At 44.1% G+C, this 14,069-nt stretch overlaps 1 protein-coding gene across 3 annotated transcripts in view; it reads left to right on the forward strand.

Moving 5' to 3' along the window:
* Window positions 1-393: 393 nt before the first annotated feature.
* ANO2 (anoctamin 2) overlaps window positions 394-14,069 on the forward strand; it is a 200,223-nt gene continuing 186,547 nt past the window's right edge. For 2 of the 3 annotated variants that reach the window (XM_052790553.1, XM_052790551.1), the window contains exons 1-3: window positions 394-506; window positions 7,494-7,678; window positions 10,591-10,983. In XM_052790553.1, coding sequence (XP_052646513.1) covers window positions 458-506; window positions 7,494-7,678; window positions 10,591-10,983 — 627 coding nt within the window. In that variant the 5' untranslated portion in view covers window positions 394-457. The remainder of the gene's footprint in view (window positions 507-7,493; window positions 7,679-10,590; window positions 10,984-14,069) is intronic. The other variant, XM_052790552.1, reaches the window with a different exon arrangement.

Raw genomic sequence — 14,069 nt, forward strand, 5'->3', positions numbered from 1 at the left:
ACTCTTCCCCACAGAAACCACCTCCAAGATAGTCTAATCCTTGAATAACATTTTTTTTTGGACAGGGCGGGCTCTGTTGTAGAGCCCTGGTTTTGCATAAGCTTTTTTTCTTCCTCTCCCCCACTCCCTGTCTACTGCCTTCTGGGGAGTTAGGACAAAATATGCCTGTTGTTACATTGCTTGTTGAGGCATTGTGGAGCACGAAGACAAGATGCTGAAGTTCCAGCAGAGAATTGCCATGGCCTCTCAGGTCATGGGAGTTTTGCCTTTTTCCCTCTCTTTCCTCCATGATGGTTAATCACCAAAACAGAAGGTCTTGCTAATTAGCTTCGTTTTGTGGTTTGCTTAAAGCAGGATCAAGCCAGGATGGAAATAGCTGCTAGTGCTGTTCACTACTTAAGCCAGTACAGAAGCAGATTGTGCACACGATCAGCGTAGCCACATCCTATTAGCACTGATGCAACTTCCAGCCAAACCTCCAGGCAACATGGAAACACACGCACCCGGTAAGTTTATTCTCTGCTTCATCGTTAATTGCTGCCTATGAAGTTGAATAGGTGGAAAGGGGATGGGGAACAGAGAAAGGAATACTTTGAAAGGACTTTCGTGTCTTCTTTCAGGATAGTTTAAAAAAAACAAAACAAACCAACAAATAAAAGAAAAATCTGTGGCCCAGGTTACATACAGACAGCTCAGAGATAAAACGCACAGAGTTCACTTCTGAAGCCTCAGGAGTGCAGCTGTGAGTCAGTGTCGTGATCCATGTGGAAAAGACAATCACTAAGCAAATGCCTTGTGCTGGACTTCTGCTGTTTCCATCTGTATTTGCCTTATTGCAATGCAACTGGGGGGAGCGAGCAATATCCTTTTTCAGAAGACAATGTGCAGCAGTGAGCTTTCAGTTCCCATACGCAAGGAACAAATCTGCTCAGTGCATAAAACCTTTGTGTTTGAGTTCCCAGCGTACAAGTTTAGAGTAACGTTCAGTGCTGATATTGTGTCAGTATTACTTTACTGCTACAGTCAAAAGCTCTGTGGTTGTTTCCACATTATCTCATTGTTTCTGGGGCCGTAGCTCTGCTGTGAGCCCGAACTATCATGCAGCTTACCCAATCTTGCTATTTTTGCACTCTTCCATCCAGTCCCCTTCCTAAAATTATTTGTATAGCAGACCACAGTGTGCCAAGAGCTGTTAGATTTAATGTCTGCTGCTTGCCTTTGTTGAGTTATTCCAGTGTCCTTTTTCTATCTCGGGTCCTTCGCTGTTTGAGTTAGTCCTAATATATACTTTATGTCAGAAAAATCAGGTACTTTCTGTAATTTTTACATGTAGAGTAGAATTAAAAAAACCAGGAGGGGAGTCTGTAAAGTTATGCACACGGTTGTATTATGTAGATATAGCTTTATTAAGCCTTCAGGTAATGCAAACATTCATAAGGCAGCCCAGGTTTTTGTTTTATACCATATGGTTCCCACGTCTATCTCCACAGCTCTACTCTGTTTCCTTCATTCTTGACCATTCAGGCTCGTAGTCTTCCACTTTTAAGAGACTCTCTGATTCATGCCATGTGCCAGAGGTGAGTGAGCATCTCGCTTAACTCAGGTGCATTCTTCCTGCCCCTAAGGCTGGAGGTGAGGGCTCCTGTCTACAAGGGGCTACCAAAGGAGCACAACCACAGGTTTTTACATTTGTGTCTGTGACCATAGCTATTGAGGCCAGTCAAAGGCAGCGAGGGGCCGTGCTCCCCCTTGCCTGGTCCTGTCTGTTTGAGGTGCTGCGACACTGTTGTTTCTGGCAGCAGTTCAGGGACAGATTGTCAGGGCCCAGGGTGCATCCCCTTCTAGGCGTTTAGTTGGCCCTGTTAAAGAATTTAGAAGGCCAGCTCCTTCACCAACCAGAGCTGCTATGAAGAAAGCTGGAAGCGAGGGCCTGCCCTCCTTTCCCTTGGGAACTGCTTTTAAGCTGAGGCTTTACCACTTGCCCATGCCTCTGCTACATCGCAGCTGAGCAGCAGCTACATCTGCACCCAGTCTCAGACTTTTGCTGGTCTGGCCCAGACCTGGACCCAGCGGCTGGGCTTCCCGGCTTGACCTCGGACCTGTCTTATCACTGCTGCCTTGCTGGGGGATCACTGAGCTGTGTCCGATCCCAATCGCTGTCTCCAGCCCCTATTCTCACCTGGACTTGCTGCTCTGCGTCTGGGCTCCCTGTTAGCGGGGTCACTCACTGCTCTGCTCTATCAGGTTCTCCAGGCTCACCTTTCCCCATGGAGCAGACGGCCGTAGGCCTCCTTTTCCCTAAAATGATTGTACGAGGATTGTTATTATCCTTTGTGCCAGTAACTCTTACTTTAAAGAATCAGTGAATATGCATTCACACAAAGGGCCAGACAAGTTGCTCTGTTTACTGCGTGTTAATGGCTTCTTAAATCATTATAGTCTCAAAGTGCATGGTGATATGGGAAGAAGCTCACCTTGTGCCAGAATTACTACTTCTGCACAGCTCCACCAAACTCAACACAGTTACAGCAGAGTGTGATTTCCTCCACTGTGTCTTCAACACTACCATTAGTGCCTTTTAAGAATCATAGGAATTAAAGACAGACAAGGCTTTTTGGATTGTCTCTAATGCTCTCTAATGCAGCATGGTAGAAATTAAAGCAAATTTCAGATTAGAGGGTATGAAGTTTATCATGGAGAGGAAGATCTTAGAGGATGCTTCTGGGAAGTAGAAGTATAGGTGTGGCTTGGAGGAAGTAACAAGAGTTAAGACAAGATCAGAGATGGAACAGTATTGCTAAGGCTTAAGGTGGGCAGCACAGCCCCACACAATTCCCTGTCTGCTTTCCATCTTCGTCACACTGTCCCAGCCATATGCCCTGGGCTAGCAGACCTCCTGGGGAATGAAAAGGGGGATGCAACCAAAGGGAGGAAGAAGTGGAGCTAGAAGCAGAAAACATCATTTTTTCAGGTTTGCCACTTCCTATCTGTTACCCCACAGCTGAGTTCCCACCAAGAGACCAGAGATCCAAATTTGCAGCCTGCGGTTTGAGTGCTCATACAGCACCTCTCAGACTGCAGATGAAGGGCAAAACCACCTATGAGAAGTCCTGGCTAATGCCTTCGACAGTCTGGGTGCATCTGCCTGCCTGGGCCCTGTTCCAGCATTCAGTTTGAACCACCACATCCTGACCCTCCAGGACCAGGAGAATCTCTTGGGTAGGACTCAGTATCTCAGTTGTGTCCCTTTACATTTGGCCGTACATGACACTGTTTCCCCTTTCCTTCCCAGCCTCCCTGATACGATCAGAGAAGAAATACTCTTTATAGAGAGGACTGCCTAATGCTGAGTTTAGTTATGGGACTGATTTTAGTAGAAGCATTTAAGTAGTAGGGGACTAAACATCTAAACAGTTCTTAAACAATCCTGAAGAAAGAAATATCACATTTCTGAAACTTAATGGTCAAACTTTATCTTTCTTTTATTCAAATAAGGAGTTTGAGAACACTGCACTAATCTAAATTATCTTTAATGAAACATACTGGACCTTTTCCTTGAAATAATATTGAATAAAGAATGGATTTCCTACGTAAAAATTTCTTCCTAGACATTTCCTCTGGTGGCCTGTTTCCTTTAAGCTTGACCAAGGCTTATTTAATTAACATACATTTCCCTGTGTCTGAAACTCTTTAATTGAAATATTAAATAATAAGCCATATTTTGAGGAGACAAGGGGTGGCAGCTTAAAAAAAGAAAACTGCAGTGTGATGAAAATACTTGCATACTTATACAGGCGTGACTGGCTGTATTGAAATCAGAAACTCTAGATATGCATGTTCAGAACTGACAAGTCATTAGCTTCATGGGGAACCTAAAGAACATGTGTATAACCATGGTACATCTTTTTATTTATATATATCTCCTTTAAAGAAGTTATGTTTAAGTCAAGCTATATAGAAACTTTAAATTCTAGTGGTTCTTTTTCATACCTACTTGGGGGGTGGAAGGAATAACAAGTTTGCCAAACAATGCTCCTAAATTGCAGATGTTTTGAACAGCCTTGCAGAGGAGTCTGTGTGAGTATAGGTATACTTCTGACTGTGGTGTCTTTCAGAAATGCAGCCCATTTCTGAAACTTAACTGAAAACAGAGGAAGATAAATGAAAGCAGGCCAGTGTGTGTGCCCTGGGTGGCCAAACCATTTACAGTGTATTCTGCAAGTAGTTGTGCCTATGATAATCTGACCATCTGGACCACTCAGATTGGATAATTGGCTGTTACTCAGGATTTAATACGGAGCTCCTAATTAGGTAGACTCCCTTAATGCATATTTCACAAGCAGTATGGTCCTTTAATACACCCTCTCAGTCCTTCCACTTTTGGCAGTATGTGCAACTTCTTCATCATTGCACTTTAGACAAGGAATTGGAAACTCAAATGGTGAGGTCAATTGGTGCACACACAGCCAACCCTTAAGTTTACAAAAAAGCAAAGCAAAGGAGCGCGGAGAGACTGAACGAACAAGTAGATGATTACTGGCTGTGAATTGGCGCTGGAACTAGAGCTGGTCACTGATCTCTGTGCTGGAGGTCCCTTGTCCTTGGAAGCCATTTACAACTTAAAGAAGATTGACTGGAGGGATGGCTCTCAGGCTATTTTTCTAGAATAAGTGTAGTTCTTGGACATTTGCTTTCCAGGTTGAATTCAAGATTCTCTCTATTGCTGTTCTCTGGGGATATATATACGTACCAAAGCTATGCATGTGTGCATGTATAAAAATTTATATATATATGCACATACATATACATACAGCTTGTTTCTATCGATACTAATTCCTCTAGAATATTTACAGAATGAGAACATGTAAGGCCAGATGTCGTAAAGGCTTACAGGGTAGAATGAGGTCAGGCAGCATCTGAAGCAGAAGCCCCCGAGGCGCTGCAGTACCACAGGCAAGCACTGTCAAATGTGGAACTCATTCAGAACAAAATGTTTTGGTTCAGTCGGTTTGATTTGGGAAGATGAAAAGCTTTTGGGAGAACAGGAGTCTTCCAAATTCAGACATGGAAATGGCATTCCCATCAAAAAACTTATTCTGACTGGAAGTCTCTGACTGCCTCACCTGCTTACCAGTGTTAACCTCAGGTTCGTGACACAGTTTCTGAAGGTTGGGAAGCATAATGGAAATGAAATCATTTTATATAAATGAACTGCAGATTTTTTTCCTAGGCTCAGTTAAAAAGACTGGGAAGAAAAAAAGGTCTTTAACTGTACAAAGGTCTTGTGAGATATCCCAGCTTTAGTCTGAAAACACTGGAGAAACACTGTGTGTAGCCTTTGGGAATGAAACCTTCACTTGTTAATTATTTTCCTTGGAGTTTCCCTTGTGGCATCATTATGTGCTTCATTAAAGTAAACTAAGTGCAAGTCTCCTTGAGAGATCAGAAAAGGAAGACTGGTGAGTCAATCTACTGTACTGTTCAAGCGCTGCAGGACCCTAATCTATTATTGATAGGAAACATAAGAATAATCATAACATTTAGGGCTAAGGTCTGCACATTTCCTTCTTTAGCATTTTACTGGCTCTTCTTTCAGCACGTAATTGTGGGTAAGTAGATTCAGCCTGTGTAGAGGGCATAGAAGATTAGCAGCAGGACACAATGTCTGCCTTAGACTCTTGAAAAATAAAAAAAAGGGATTCAATTAAATAAGGGGGAAATATGACTTGCAGATTTTAGCAATACACCCTCCCCAGAAAAGAAAAAAAAAAAAAAGGAAGAAAAAGAGAGAGACAAAGTTTTCCTATCACTGTCTATAAGAATGGATCCTTTTAGATTTTCCTTTAATTATTTAAAGATGATGATCACTGCACAGTTCTATAGGTTTTCTGCATACAGCCACCTCCTTCAATGCTCTGTTTTTTGAGACGCAATGCAAGGTATTTCTGCCACCAGTTGGCTTTTTCAGCAATGTGAGAGAAACACTCTTCAGACACTGTTCCTGCCTTCCCTCTTCCCCTGTCTCCATCACCATGAGGAAGTTGTGGTGGAAACTGCTCAAATTTTCCAGCACGTTATTGTGGCAGAGGAAGATGAAATCACTTTCTCATAACACAGTGCAGCAAATCTCATAGGGCAGTTCCTCCCAGACTGGAAAGTAACTACACTGTGCTCTTGAAGCTTCTTGTTTCCTTAGACAAAAGGTGAAGGTGAGAGAAGAGAACTGAAGCATTACCAGGATTGCCTAGTAAGAAGGCAAGAAGAGATACTATGGATGTAGTGTCTCCCTGGATATATGGGAGCTGATGAATGTTCCAGTTATTTCTTCTTCCTGGGGAAGAGAAAAATCCTGACTGGAGAGACATGGTGCTTTGTCTCTTTAGTGGTAGCAGGGCTAACTATGTGGGCAGATGGGTCTGCTACACCTCTGTCTTCTCTCTGGTAGAAACCACTAATGCTTGAAGGACCGAGCCATAATTTTTCACCCCAATAAGCTTCTCAGAGTAACTGTGGGTAAAGATCGATCAAACCCATTTCAGTTATGGCACCACTAGAGGGGGAAAGAGTATGAAACATTTACGTGTCAAAACAGTTTCTGTACCCATTACTTTTTATCATCATTTTTTCAGTGTGTTACTGCCTGTATGGGATTGACTTTCTGCATTTCCTACCCATGACCAAGCATTCTTCTCATATTCTGTTGTTGCTGTATCCTGCTCTATGGCAGAGATACAGCTTACCGGTGGTGGTGAACAGGGAGTGACATGTAGCTCCCCACCCTCTCCAGACCCTCTGTTATTCTGCATTGTGACCATGTAATTTGTCAATACAAAAGATGGGGAACACATCTAAAACTAAAGGGTTCAAGACGTTAGTCCCTCAAGCCAAAACATGTAGGCGTAAACTTAGACGTGCTTTATGAGAATTTCCCACCATTACATGTCCAAAAGTTCTCAGCGGAGAATGGCCAAAAGTTTGTATCTGTACCTGATCTGTACCACTAGATTTGTTCACATCACACTAGAACTGAAACACAGTCCATTTCAGGCTTAACTGTAAGCCATAAGCAAAGGTGACTCAGTTCGTTTGCGGTCACTTGGCTTCCATCTGGCATGAATGCTGCACCCAGAGAACCAGGGCGCAGACACTGAAGACACGCAGCTTGCTCACATCCTGGGGGTTGCTTAGCTAGCTGCAAAGCACAGACATGCCAGCTCCTAACCTCCTGGCTGAAGTGCCGGAATACAAATGCCGTTGACCAACCGGGGTAGTGCTGAGCTAAGCACAGAGTTGTACCATTGGTCCCCCTTCCTCAGCAGTTCGTGCAGATAAGTACCTGTTGCTCCTCTGCAGTTGTATGCACCCCTCTCTATTTACTGAAGCACAGCATCTGAAGTTGAATAGCGCCTATTAACTGCAGTATTTCCCATTCCTTTAGGAAACTACCTGCACAAAACCTGCTTTATATGACAATACTTATCTCTTATTCTCAGACTTTCCTCTAGCCTCCTCATACCCAACTCTGAATGGACAGAAGACAGCAAAATCAGCAAGGGACTCTTTTTCAGCCTACAACAGCAAGTACCTGACAGTTCCTCAAAACCGGACTTCCTTGCACAGCAGCAGGATCAATGGAGCTTTTGAAGCACCAAGCTGCATGGAGTCCTTCAGCAGTTCTGTAAGTAGGATTTTATGTTCATTGACTTACTTCTAATGCCTTTGGGATGAGGAAGAGGCTTGAAGCAGGGTGAGCAGAGCATGGTGCGCTCTCTTCCTGTGTGTTAGGCAAATCCACACTGTATTGGGAAAAGTAACTATGCAAGTAGACTGATACTACAGCCTTAGGTAGTTCAGTAGCCTCTCTTAGTGTACAGCAAGAACTAATTACCACTGTAGTAGTCTCACCAAGCTTTCTTAATTATTTACTTTAGCCAAAATCCTTCGGAGCAGGAATAGGGGGTTGCTATTACCTGTAGTGTAGGAAAAGATTTGCAAGCTGATGACTAAATGGGCTCACTCTGTGCAAACCCTGGGCCAGCATGTTCCCGGGTGTTAGTGTGGGCTGGACTGGAAAGTGGAAGTGTAGTGTGGCTGCAGTCTTCAGAGCAGAGCCGTTGTTATAGGAGACACCTCTTGGGCTAAGTTTGTAGTGATATATTGGCTATGAGAGGACTGGAATAAAATCGTCATGAAATGCTGATCCTACCTTCCCATTTTCTTATCGCTTGGTGTGCTGGCTACTTGTCTTGGAAATGTCAAGAAACAATGAATGTGGGACTGAAGATGGTAATTCAAATCACTGATTCTGACTTTTACAATGGCTATGAGAGGGGAGGAAAGATCTTGATAGTCCCTTCAGTGACATTTTGGGAGTTGCAACTTATTTGTATTCCTCCCTAATAAGGTCTTCTTGTGCCAGAATGTCACATGGTGAGGAAAGCAGTGCAAACTTAGGGCCAGAAAATGTCCTTACTGAAATTTGTCGGAATTTTTGTTTGTTTTCTGTGCAATAGGCACCCATAATAATGGGGATGGCACTTAGCTGCCAAGAGTGAGGAAAAGACTCAACAGAGAGGGAGGGAGAGAGAAGCATTGTTGTATCTCCTCATCCTATTCTGTGTAACTCCAGCAACACCAAATGTTGCTATGGTGCTCTCTCAGGTGGCTGGGATGTGGCAGCTGGCTATGCACAGTAATAAACAGGAAAACCTCTTAGCGACTTTTCATGTTCTCCAGCCTCCTTATTCCCTCTCCCGCGTTTTGTTTGTGCTTCTAATTTCTGCCCACACTCGCCAGTAAGGGAGGAGAGGATGCTTAGAGCTCATCTTCTCTAGAGTCGGCTAATGCATTCCATTGTGCCAGTGACCTGGTGGTGGTGACATCATTACTTCTGCGCTGTATAGCGTGAAAGTCTCTGGAAAGGAGACTAGAAATCTGCAACGGGTTTTTCTTCACCATGGCAGAGATGGATCCAGAAGGTTTGCATGGACTGCCTGTGAGTACTACATGAAAATGTATCTAACTAGGAAATGGGGAATTGCAATAAAATGCTGTCTCCCAAGCAGTTTTATATTCTGCCAGAATGTAGTGCTGAGTTTAAGTTTAGATATGCCTAAAGGGACTATATAGACACTTTACACGTAAAGTGTGTGATGTGTAATGTGCGGAACAGATTATTTGGTGATAATTTCCTGAAAGAATGAAGGATGTAGTATGCATATAAACCCAAGATTTATTTAGTGATATGGTGACTGAAAGCTACTTTGTGGGAAACTAAGTGAAGAAAAGCAATAAAACCCAAGAATTTGGGAGATGTTGGGGTATATAATAACATGCACATTTATATAATACCTTTAAAAATTTGTGCTGTGTTAACAAACGAGAAAATTGCCATATAGCATGCTTGGTTAACTTTGCATTCAGGGCTACCAGTGCATGTAATGGAAGGGGAGGTAGGGAGAGAAAGAAATCTGTATTTGGTACCTGTCAAAATTTTGCATGTATAGCCAGCTATGGGAATCAGAAATGTCTGGAATTAGGTTATGGGCTGATTACTCTGGATCAGGTTGACCCTATTTGATTGCTTGTGTCTCATTCCCCAGTCACTGGAGGGCTGGTGTCACTCTAACGAATGACACTGTAGACAGCTCTGTGAAGGGTTTTAAGCTACAGCACTGAGCTGGAAAATGTGGCCAGTAACAGTTTTGGAAAACATATGGGCTATCTTAGTGCACGAGAAGTGAAAATGAATGCCTTACATTTGGTATCAGAGTTCAACATGGGTGCTGCAGGATTGCTGTCTAGGCTGGAGTGCGATGGCGGGGGTTAGTACTGGAGCAGCTTGACCCCAAAAGGGTTCGGAGAGTGGAGACGAGGAGGCAGGGATGGTCCGAGGGGGCAACCGAGCCCAACACAGGTGATTTGAATTATTTTAGTCATTGATTTCCTTTTGCAGTGTTACTGGTCAGTCACATAGTCTTTTCATATGTTAAAAAACAGGTCAGCTAGCAGTTAGCCATCCACAGGGCACATCCTCTCTAATCCCTGGTATTTTCCAAAGCATTTCTGTCCAGCCCTACGCTTCTTGGCCTTGTACTACATTGAGGATATTTCTCCCGTTCTAGCTCAGATCAGTTTCTTCCCTTTCTTCCTGCACACAGTTTTTTTGCTTCCCTCCCCTGCCCAGCCTTGCTCCGCAGCACATCCTTTCTCATATGCCGATCTGTAACGTCAAAAACTCCTCCATCCCATTTCAAAATGCGGGTGTCTTCTCCTGTACGGTCTGTGTACACACAGGACAGAGAGACAGCGTTCACGTGTGCCTCCGTACCTGCCCGTCAGGTAGGTCTCCCATGTGTTGGGATAAGGCCACTATCTTTAGCCACTCTCATTTTTTTACGGTCGGAGGAGGTCAGCGTGACTTAATCCGGTCTGCAGAGCGCGTGTTTGTAGGTCATACCTAGCCCTGGCTGACCTCCAATTTTGACTCTGCACAGCTTTCCGTCCCTGTGTGGAGACGGACCGCGGGCCTGCCGCCTTCCTGGGATTTTTGGCTTTCTTGTCTATGAGACTCGTGTGCTTCTCTCCCAGATTATAAACAATTACCTGGACGGGACGCAAGGAGGGGCCGTGGACAAGGCGTCCCTGAGTGGCATGCATTTCAGGGACAGCAAGAGAAAGGTCGACTACATCTTAGCCTACCACTACCGAAACCGCCTTGCTCGGCACCCGCCCGGCGCGGGCTCGCCGGAGCCGACGCGCGGATCTGCCTCCTCGGCCCTGGTATTGAACGGAGGGATGGGGAAGGGCCGTGCTGAGCTGCCGCGGCAGGACGATGGCCGACATGCCCAGCAAGAGCGGCCGGGGCTGGAGGTGATCGAGCTCGGTCCCCCGGACGCCCTGGAGGAGGAGAAGCGGCTGCAGCGGGAGGAGTATGAACGCAACCTGGTGGAAGCGGGGCTGGAGATAGAGAAAGACCCTGAGGTAAGATGGGGAGACTCGCTCCTCGTGCGCAGCGCCGGGTGCCCCGACGGGTAACGGCCGCTTTGGTGTCGGAGGACGTAACCACGGCCGGGCCGTGCTGGCGGGGCAGCCCGGCGGTGACTGGGTGCCCAGAGGGGAGGCCGGGAGCCCGGCTGTGGCCATGCGTTAGGGTCCGGCCCGGCCTGCCTTCGTTCCCGCCCGGCATTAATGTTAACTGAGAGGCAAATCGCACACCTGCCATCTCTTGAAAATAAGAATATGTGCCGCTTTTCTTCTAACATAGCCTTGCTGACTCCCCCACCATCACTGCTGCAGCCACAGCAAGTGTAGGGTGTCCTGGAGGTATGTCCCACGGCCAGCTTGAGGGGCTAATCCTGAAGACAGCTTGTTACTGCTGAACAGTAGTTCGGTGCTGAACATCCCTGGGTCAAATGCTGCTGCCACGGCAACCCCCAATTAGGGACCTGCAGAAATATGTTGAACAAGCTATTTTATGCATGCCTAAAATATGGTGCAAAGCTAAGATGATGATGGCGGGGGTGTTTCTGTGTTGCTTGGTTCTTGCTGCCTGGGAAATACGTGGTTGTTATTGTTGTTTAATGCACTATTGAGTAGCGATTTCAATCTTACTTCAGTAGAAAACATATTTCTTTACCTAAATGTTCTTATGGCATGCAGTGAACACACTTTTCTTGCAAAAAAAAAAAAAAAAGTGTTTACATTTTAATATTATTACAATGAAGAAAGGGTCTCTTAAGTAATTTGCTGGAATACAAAGCGTTCTTAAGACATTTCATATTTCCTCAGAATAACTCGGTGATTTTCAGGGTGACTTTTAGCTTTCTTCCCAGCCATACGTAAGTTTTGTGTCATTTCTTCATTCCACCCACAAAAAGAACAGCTCCTATGCTGCAACAGGAGAACCTCCCAGTCTTTAATGTATTTATTCTCACCACATGTGCGTGATGTTGGATAATGCTATGGTCATATCAGCTGGGAGCTGTGGTTAGGTTACTTGACTGCAGCCAGTCAGTCAATTGAGCACAGGTCTTCCAAATCCCATGTTGATGCACTGAGCGCTGTGCTATCCCTCTGGACCTCTTTGAAAGCCACAGATATTTATATCCATTGAAGGGAAGTCCCCACTGGGTTCTAGTTTTAGGTGCTCTGTTGTTTTTGACACCAAATTTAATAAACTTGGGGCTTCTTCTCAGAGGTGCTGAGAACTTACAGCTCATATTGCTTTCAGTGCAACCAGTCAACACTTCCAAAACGTGGACCAAATCGCAGATTGCATCTGAAAATTTGAGTCTAGCTGGCTTGGCACAGTATACGCATGTTAAATCACTGGCAGGAATAGAAAGAAATAGAAAGGCCTTTTGACTCTTAACATTTTCCTTGCTCAGTTTGCTGAGTTGCAGGTGGCTGTGGGTTGTATTTCACTGTACAGCCTGGCTGAGCCACCCTTGCACTGAACAGAAAGTAGTGATCTCAGATCCTGAGTCTTTTATGCTAAGCATTGGCGTTAAGGTTCAATACTGCTGACACATGACTATCTTACTGTTATGATTTTTATAACCAAATTGCATAAAACCCATGAGAACAGCTCTTTTTGGAGGCTTCTTTCAGTTCTGAATTTCATCAGAACCTGAAAAGTCTAGCAGGAGATTTGGATTTGATTATTCGACTCATTACTTACCAGAAGTCCAGCTGGATTCAAATTCTGGTTCGGACCCCTTCCAAGTTATGACGTGCGCTCTTAAATAATATACAAAGTAATAAATGATGTCATAGAGATCTGATCAAGAACAAACTTTTTGTCAAGGTTTTCGTTCTGAAGAGGAAAAGGCTTTTTGTAAATGAACCGGAGAGTTCTCAGGAAATTATTTGGTGACCAGTTCTTTTATGGGAAAAATTAATTGAATTTGAAAAGTACAAAAAATGCAATCCCATCAATTCTCTATCTGTATACGTGTCTGTACGTAGTTGATCCTGCCCTCGCAACACTCAATCTGTCTAGTCCAAAGGGGAAAGTGTATTTCCCTCCAGAATCTCCTGAGAAACTAGAAGGGACTATGCATTATCCTTTGTCTTCCCTGCCCAAGACATGTGGCTTTTACTTCCTTTTCTTTTTCTCACTTCACCGGTTTTTTTCTTCTGTTAGTTAACTCCTGTTAAAACATGCTGAAGCTGCTCTCTGTTATCTTGCTGTGAATTTCATGTATTCGCTAATACGTATCTCTTGCCATATGTTCTGGACCAGGTCCTAAGATGAGTCTGATCTCCTGCTCAGAGGGCTGGCTGCAAAGGTAACTCAAAACAGTCCTCTGTGGCTGCAGCCCCTGCATGAGGGATTCCAGTTTTGGACCCTTGGTTAGAGCAGGCCTTGGTTCCTCTTCCTTATGTCATCTGCATACAGTCTTGCAAAGAAAAATATTCATTTAAGAACAATAGGATGTCCTGAACACAATCTCTTTCCTGAAACAGGATCAGTTTTTACTTGAAGCAGTAGCAATAGAAAGGAAGAGGGCAAAAGGGTATCTATCTACTATGTCTGTGGTCTTTAATGAACTTCTCTGTGCTGTTCTTTCTAGGTGGCCTATAGTAGCTATACAGTTAAAAAAATTATCTTTGATAGGGCTGATGTAGTTCTGGTTCTTCTTAACCTCATTGCTTGAACAACAACAAAAAAACACCCCAAAAAAGGATCAAGCCATTGTCCTCTTTTTACCAATATTGTGGGAGTCATGAAGGATGTATTCACTGAGTAATACAGCTGATTCAGCATTTAATGACCTACGAGCATCTGTCTTGTGGCTGGAAAGTTGCTTAATCTATGATCTCAGTTAACCCTACTTTGTAAAGACTGTAAAGCTTACCTAAATTACCTAAAGATTAACCTAAATGAACTAAGCACAACATCTTTTGCATCAGGCTACTCAGTCTACTAACATCACATGGTATTGGAGTTCCTCTCAAAGCTGCTGTTGTAGGCTAAAATTGTTTAGACATTAGGAAGTTTGTCTCTAGGAACACAGGATAGCATTATGACAATTTAAAAATCTTTATTTCTACAACTAGCTTTT

The sequence above is a fragment of the Harpia harpyja genome, chromosome 6, assembly GCF_026419915.1.
Source record: "Harpia harpyja isolate bHarHar1 chromosome 6, bHarHar1 primary haplotype, whole genome shotgun sequence".
NCBI lineage: Eukaryota > Metazoa > Chordata > Aves > Accipitriformes > Accipitridae > Harpia > Harpia harpyja.